The sequence below is a fragment of the Bremia lactucae genome, linkage group LG13 (assembly GCF_004359215.1).
Source record: "Bremia lactucae strain SF5 linkage group LG13, whole genome shotgun sequence".
Classification (NCBI taxonomy): Eukaryota; Oomycota; class Peronosporomycetes; order Peronosporales; family Peronosporaceae; genus Bremia; species Bremia lactucae.
The window spans coordinates 2,597,249-2,605,200 of record NC_090622.1 but is presented as its reverse complement, the minus strand read 5'-3'; the positions used below and the strand labels follow the sequence as shown (position 1 = coordinate 2,605,200).

Genomic DNA, 7,952 nt, shown 5'->3' with positions numbered 1-7,952 from the left:
ATTTATCCAGATATGTATTACGACTCATTGCTTACCGCGTCTAGTTGGCGGGGAACATAACTGTTGCATTGCTGCTACAATATTGCCGTGTGTGGTAATATTGAAAATGTTGATTAAAATTATATAGGGGAACTCAAGTTTCGGTAAAACCGCTAATTTCAATATGATTCGCTAATTTAATGCATTCATACTGCTAAAGCATAAGTAAATTCTTGCTAATTCCACCGATACCCTGCTGAGCCTTGTAACACAGCTGCGTCATGCATAATCAAAACGCACATCGATTTCGTCAACGTGGCGACTGTAGATCGTCATGGTCGAGTAGCCCAGGTATAGACTTAAAAACACATTTGCGAAGCGGCCTGATGTCATTTCAGCAAACTTTAGTTTACCACCATGAGTCAGCGAAAAATCGTCGCTTGAACGTCTTAGCCGAATTTTCCGTTTGAGTCCATAGTGAGAAAAACATATCAATTCATAAAGCGCGCGACAGCCGTCTTCAGTAAGCCAGCCATATTCGTTGCTCCGTGTTTTACCAGCTTTTCCAACTCATTTTTTTTAAGATCGTCACCATGCTACATTGTCTTAATAAGCGGCCGTGTGAGACCGTGGCCGAAATTTTTAAAGGAGCGTGTAGCATTTCTATAGCTTTTCACCGTGTCTGGCTCCATACACACAAAAAAACAAAGCGTCGCCATCGGGAATACTCATCAAATTGGTCTCCTTAGTCTTGGCAACCACCTGACAAACAGTTTCTTGTCCTTTTTAAGTCCAGGGCCGATCACCAATGAGTCTAGTCCCCGTATAACTTGCCCAAGCCTCTCCACCGCGTCCATCAAGACCTTTGGTACGTTTCGACTTCTCAAACCTCACCAGCGCCGCATTTGAGCACAGCAACGGGTGTATAATCAGCTCAAGAGTTAACCAATTGATAATAATCGCAGCTTCCTCGACGCAACATGACAAAGATCAGTGCCGTCTTAAGGCTCGAGATGCCGGCGTATATTAGAGCGCCAGTGTACTCGAAGCTGAATGTAGAGGAAATGATTAACGACGAAAGATAATTTTACAACTTGGAATTAGCCAATCATGTATGATTTATCAGAAACTGAGCGCTAATTCCGATACATCCGGAACACTGAATCACCTTATACAAAGACACATTAATGGTCTCTAAATTGAATTGACTGAATAATATTATTTGTTTATCATATAGGTGTGTATTCTGCATTTATGCCTTACAAGCACGAGTAGAATTACAACGCATTCTTCATGCGATAGATGGCTTACAAAATTCAACAAAAAGCTCCGGCTACAAGCTACAAAAGCCAGACTTCCTTGTACGGCTGACGTTCCGTTAACAGGCTTGTCTCAACGAAATTAGTGCAACATTTGGAAAGTACTTATTCACTCATTAATGCAAGAGGCTCAGCCCAAAAAATATTTGGCTCAACGATAGTACCACATTGCCTACAATGGAGCGGTGCAAGTGTCAGTGGCGCTTCCACATTGGTAGATAGATGCAAAGAGGGCATTCTTAACAAACGTTATATGCTTCAACGAAATCAATACTACGTATGAATGTGCTCACAAAAATAATTTTCATGTCTTTCGACTTCAATAGATTCCAATACAAAGAAAAAGAATTCTTAACTTCTGCGGAGTCAAATTCGGTATCGAGCCAGCTCGATTTCAATTAAAAGAGACATGTTCACCATCAAGCCATCGAGAGAGAACATGCAAGCAAGTGCCTGTTACCAAATACATGAGTGTTATGAAACAAGCTTTTCGCTCAAAAGGAATATTGTGAGACAATATATTATAGTATCAGCAGCTAAAAGCTTAATCTAGTCCAGCATGTTGCAGGAATTTATCGACAAGGTTCTCGCCATTTTGAGTCATGTTTAATTCCATTTATGAGGATGTGCATACGTATGCTCGTAGAAGATTACTGACTTACTTTCGCGACTTGAGTACCCCTCTTCAGTAAATAAAGTCAAGGCAGTACCTTCTCAGTGTCTGTCTGGTCGGAGCTTGCCTGGCTGTCTAACACCCATCACTTACTTGATAATCTGTATGAAGAGCGTCGACTCGACAAATCGTGGGCACCTTAAGAGCTGGATGCCATTGCTGCCCTTGTAATGCCCGGTCGGCTTGGTCGGCGCTACAGCTGCTCGCCGATAGTGTTTCAGAAAAGCATTGCGTACATAGAATTTGTCAGTAGATATCGCCCAACCGCTGGTAGCTGGCTTAACATGCATTTTCACTCGATCACTTAAAGATTCGTCAGGCAGTGTAAGCACTTTTCTCGTCGCGTTCGGATGAGCAGCAAGCGGTTTACTGTCAATCCTTTCGGGGACTTTAAATTGGCCAGTAAGGACCGCAGCAGGCTCCTTGAAATTACCGATGCGCTTGTGCAGTTAAAGGTCGAAGAGTACGAAAGCTATATCAAGACGAAAAAATCCGTTGACCCGGTTTATTGGAAACGGTTTGTGTCTGATGGTCCAGTGACGACATTTACAGAGCGCAAAGCCTTTCAGTCTGCTGGTAATATGCTTTCTACGCTTATGGTCGGCCCACTAGTGGGAACCTTAGACGAAGTTATGTTTGGCCTCGTCAGTCCCACGCTCGAATCGATGCGTATCAAGGCGTCGTACCTGCATGACTTTAGTGCTGCCGCTGTGCTCGCAACGATAATCGAGCCCACTCTTGAGAAACCATTTCGGTCCGTAGTGGTCAAGTGGGCAGAATTCGACATCCCTGGAGCCTCCATAGGACTCGTGCGAAATCGCGACTATGTCTACGTTGAGAGCACAGGCATTTTGCACTATCCTAATGGTGAACGTATTGGCTACCACTTGGTGCATTCGGTCAACTTTCCACAAACGTTTGAGCGACAAGGTCGAATTCGTGGCAATATGTCGCTTTGTGGTATTTTTCGACAAGAAGGACTTGACCGAACAGACTGCCGCGGTACGTCCGTCATTAATCCAAAAGGTGACATTGTCCCGTCAATGGCGCTAGCCCGTCTCGTGCATGCAACGATGGCAGGTGTAAAGTATACTTATTGTGGACAGATGAAAAAGATTGTGTGGCTATTGGATCGAAAGCATGCCGAACGAAGGGAGCTCGGAGCTTTTGTGTGTAAACCAGTGTGCATCACGTGCCTCAAGTCAATCAAGAACTCAAGGCTTCGAGGTTCGAGCAGGACGTGCAAACTGTGCTTTGGAGCACTGTGCCGATCGTGCAAAGTGATGAAAAGCTGAGCTTTATTTCACCAGACCTGGAACTAACTCAGTCGAAACTGAGTTTCTGCGTCAAGTGCTTGCACGAAGCCAATCACTTGGATACGCTGGAGGCTGCTCGATACCAATTCGTTTACGGGCATCCTGCTTATCAAAGCGCCTACGGGTCGGTAGGAACCTCATTTATGAGCTCACTCTCGGGCAGTATCGTCGCAACCACGCCACTTTCGTTGAGGGATTACTCTTTCGGGGAGCCAGAAATTTGATAAATTTCGTGCCAGCATCAATTAGCGAGAATTTAATTTTTTTAGTTTTTACCCCTTATCCACGCGAATTTAATGTAAACCACACAGATTGTGTAGCTCCTTTTACTATGTAAGAGACACAATTTAGAAACCAGATGAACGTTGGCAAATTGCGTGTACTTTAGGTGTTTCTGCATTCCGGTCGAAACTTCATTGTTCCTAGAATTTGACGATTGCTCCCATTGCTAGAGACCTTGGCAATCCGTGTTCCAAATTGAATCGCGCGTTTCGCTAATCGGACACAACTAGAAAGTCCCAATGCCTCCGCCACAAGGCGCAATGCTCGCTTCTCCCCCACGCCACGGGGCAGATCAGCATGGCAGAGGCTCGAGACTGGAAACGATGCAATTGCCGACACGACGTGATCATCTAGATAAGGAAAGCGCGCTTCGCGTCCATGGACAGCAATACAGCGGTCGTCTCGTCCAAGATTTCGTATCCAGATTCGATCCAAATCCATTTGTAGCTCCGCTCGCAAAGCGGCTTCACCTCGATTAATAAGAGTTTTGCGATGACGTCCATAGCCTGCAAGCTGTTCATCAGCGCCAATACCCACGAGCACTACTCTTGCCTTGCTTTCGTACATCAAACCACTTTTCGAATTCGGTTCGAGAGGACTAGTCTGTTGAATAGTCGGAATCTGGCGTGTCTGGTGTACTCGACACCAAATATCAGGTTGCTCTAAAGTGAGTAGTTTTATTAGCTCCTTGAGGTGCGAATCACAACGTAACCCCATAGCATTTATTTGGTTTCGACACTGTTGCGCTTCGCGATGATCAACATGATGATTCATTCGGTTGTCATCAGAAGAAAACAGCTTTGATACGACACGATGTAGCTTTACACAGCAGCTCTTGCACACGCCAAGGACACACCCCAGTTTTCGCTTGCGACCACAGTGGTTTACAGGGCACATTAGAGAGTCAGGAGGAAGAGAGTGCAAGTCAAACAGTCCCAGCGCCGCAACTTTTGTCGTTAATAAACGAAGATGTGCTGGTTCAGTATCAAGATTGTTATTCCATTCCCCTTGTGTCGTTGGAAGACTGTTATCAGCAGACGTTTGGAGCTCCCCTCGACCACGTGAAAGAAAATAAAACGCCGCACCGATATTAAAATCCATATGGGTATCACAAGGAGCCATGAGCGTCAATATTTCACCTTGTACACTCGTAAGCTCCGTCTGTGGCACATTGATCTTGACAAGATTCCATTGGCGCTGTGGAAATAATCTACAGAGCTCTGCGTGTGCTGTTTTCGCCGCCTGACGGTCAGGAGATGCAAACCCCGATTTGCCATCAAAACAGACAGTCAAGAGATCAATAGGCTCGTTCACACAAGCATGGAAGTGGCAAAGTGCTGCGAGTACTACGGAGTCTAAACCGCCCGAAAAGAGCACAGCGACTCGAGCGACGGGAGAGATGCCATGTGCTGAATTTTGTAATGGAATAGTGCGCACGCGAACACCAACAGCATTGCTCAGCGTTAGGAAGAGCTCACGAGCCGAGATAAGCAGCGCCGTGGCGTCCTCTTTATCGTTTACTTCGGCAGATTGGGCTCCAAAAGGGAAAGAAAACGTAACCCCGTAACTATCGACGAGGGTTTCGGATACCAGACGTATCTTACCGGGGATTTTCGGAACTAGAGGCACATATGGATAGAATTCGAGTCTGTATGGTAGGTTTTGTTCCATTGTTTGCATATCAAGCACGTAAATACCAGACGCAGGCACTTCTTGGTACTGCGTTTGGTCGCGACGACTGAGATTAATCGCAACGTTGCTTAAAACGAAGCTGGTCAAGTCACTTCCTAAGAGAGCTGTCCTCGTTGTCCCCGCCAGCTTTGCAAGGAGATGCACGCTTTCGCTCTTGTCATTACAGGCTTGATATACGAGACTACGACGACCATATCGGTCGTGACCGAAATACAATCGCTTTGATTTTTCATGCAGCCACGCTACGGCAAAAGGTCCATGGAGACTTTGCAGTACATCTACTACTGGATCCCTTTCTGATACCCTATGAGTATTTAGTTCTGTCAATTTTTTGCCCGCATTTTGTAGTTTCTTGGACACTAAAACGGTATCACTATCCTGCCATAAGATTCTAGGATCGTCCATTTCGGGACCGTTTACGCCAAAGACTTCACCATTCCAGCACAGGATATTGTCATCCAAATCAATCAAGGGCTGAGGAATTACTTTTTCTCCTCGCAGATGCAACACTGCACTATGCATGGCAATGGAATAACCACGGCGAGTGCCTTGTCTATTTGGTCGCGTAAAGATATGTCGAATGACTTTCTGGTACTGGTCGGGGCCACGTTGACACAATCTTCGCTGGAGTTCGAGGTCAAACTCGGACGCTGGCGTTGGGCTACAGGGGAAGGAAGTTTCGCTGGAGCTACATGGAGAAGAAACGGCGCTTTGAAGGAATGGAGTCTCGTTAGAATGAGCAGTGACCACTATTCCAAGGCCGCACATCCAATTGAAAATGTGGGCTATTTAGAGTAATTATGAATACAATTTTAGCGAATCATAATCGTCCATTCTAAATATCAGGCAGTGAACATCGAAAAGCTTTAATTGCCATGTAACTGGCGATATGCACACTCCAATAGTGACGGTTGGTCTTAGTGTCGCACTGGAATCGTACGATTTTTTAATAGCGGAACTCGGCTCATATCCCTAAAAATGACCAGCTTAGGCGCTTTAGTAATATTTGTTGTTTTCTGGTGCTTGGTTGGGGTAGAAGGTAAATGAGAAACTAAATGTATCAAAGCTTATCAACCTTGGAAGGGGGTCTATCGTTACATGAAATTAACACTTAAAAGGTTGTTAACTTAATATATTATCTAGAAGGTAGATAATATTTGGAGAATATTACTTTATGGTAATATTCTAAAAGCTTATACATTGGTAGATATAGACCATCATATCTACTTTCTCCGCGGTCCAGTCAGCGCTGGACGCGCGCAAAGAGAAAGACAGATTAGACTTTTAGTACATCTTTTGTATTAGTTTATGATTAAGTTAGTATTAAGTAGATATACAAGAAGAACTTAATTATATTAATACAATTTCATTTGACCCTCTTTAAAGCAAGTGTTTTATAGAGAAGATTTCCTCTGCACGTACTAGTGTACGTAAAGTAACGTGAGGCACCACTCGCACTGAGGCAGTGCGAAGTGGACTTGTACTGAAGCAGTACAAGTCGGCAGTACCACGTTACAAACCTAGCTTACTTTTCTGTCCGTTACTATCGATCGCTTCCTGATAAGTACTAAGAGTCGCTTTCCTTCTCCCAGGTTACTTCACAGATCGCTCTGCCTTCTCAGAGGATCGCGACCTTTCAACATTAACTGCGTCCTTTCAACACTCCTAGATTAGCTTGCGTAGCTCCATCAATCGCGGCGCGGCGATTGATTTCGTGAGAACGCCAGCTCGCATAACACGCGACCGCATTACATAACCTTGACAATTTTCTTTTTGCTGTAATAATTGATTAACTTGAGCCGTACAGCGATGTGCTTTGCTCGTCGTGTGCTGTCTTCACCTTGTATTTGCTTGCTTGCAGCTTAATTATCGACGTGCAACAGCATCGGCTTGGTCACACGAATGCCAATTTCACAACACATTTGACTCAGCCCTAGCAGGTCACTCGCTACCAGTGATGCTGCCACAAACTCGGCCTCCATCGTAGATGATGCCACGCTCAACTGTTTTCGATACGTCCAACCAGCAGCCATACCATTTAAGAACAGTACACCTCCACTTACAGATTTTCGGTCCGCGCGCTCTGCTGCGTAATACAAGTCGCTGTAGCCTTCCAGAACAATTGCCTTTCCGTTGTGTCCAGGTTCCTCGTAATTCAAGGTTCACACCGATATACCCCTATAAATAGCGACCAATTCGCTTAGCCCAACGCCAGTCTCGGTCCCATGGTGCATGCGCTTGTCGGCTGGCCCGATGCACGGCAAATGCAATGTCTGGTCTTGTGCATCAAGAGAGCCTCCCAACCAATGACTGGAACTTCTTTACGGTAGGACATTCGTGTGATGTATTACTTTCACTTGGTAGCAAGTCGACCTCGTCTATGCCATCCTGTTCTGCACCGAAAGGTGTACGAGCAGGTTTGGCTTGCTCCAAAGGTAATTCAGCGATCACCTCGCAAATGCAGTGAGTTTCATCCAGTTTATAACCTGTTTCCTGCGCATATGTTACACGAATGCCCGAAACTTTGTCAATTCCCCGAGATCCTTTACCTTGAGCACTTTCATGTCCTGGAAGAATTGATTTACATCGCAGGCCCTCTTGCCTATCACCAAAAGATCATCCACGTAAAAACCGCCCAGCCTGCTTGAGCCCATACAGACTTATTCGAAGTCTTAGGCCCACCTTGTTCTT

General features: G+C 45.2%; 2 protein-coding genes across 2 annotated transcripts; one reads left to right on the top strand and one right to left on the bottom strand.

Annotated features, from left to right (window-relative positions):
* Positions 1-2,321: 2,321 nt before the first annotated feature.
* CCR75_008081 (uncharacterized protein) lies at positions 2,322-3,511 on the top strand (the record flags this gene model as incomplete). The annotated part of the gene is made up of 2 exons (XM_067966136.1): positions 2,322-3,058; positions 3,154-3,511. The coding sequence occupies 2 exons, from the start codon at positions 2,322-2,324 to the stop codon at positions 3,509-3,511; spliced, it is 1,095 nt and encodes a 364-aa protein (XP_067823527.1).
* Positions 3,512-3,671: 160 nt separating this feature from the next.
* On the bottom strand, positions 3,672-6,029 carry CCR75_008080 (uncharacterized protein; the record flags this gene model as incomplete). Its single annotated transcript, XM_067966135.1, has 1 exon — positions 3,672-6,029. The coding sequence occupies one exon, from the start codon at positions 6,027-6,029 to the stop codon at positions 3,672-3,674; it is 2,358 nt and encodes a 785-aa protein (XP_067823528.1).
* Between the last annotated feature and the right edge of the window lie 1,923 nt (positions 6,030-7,952).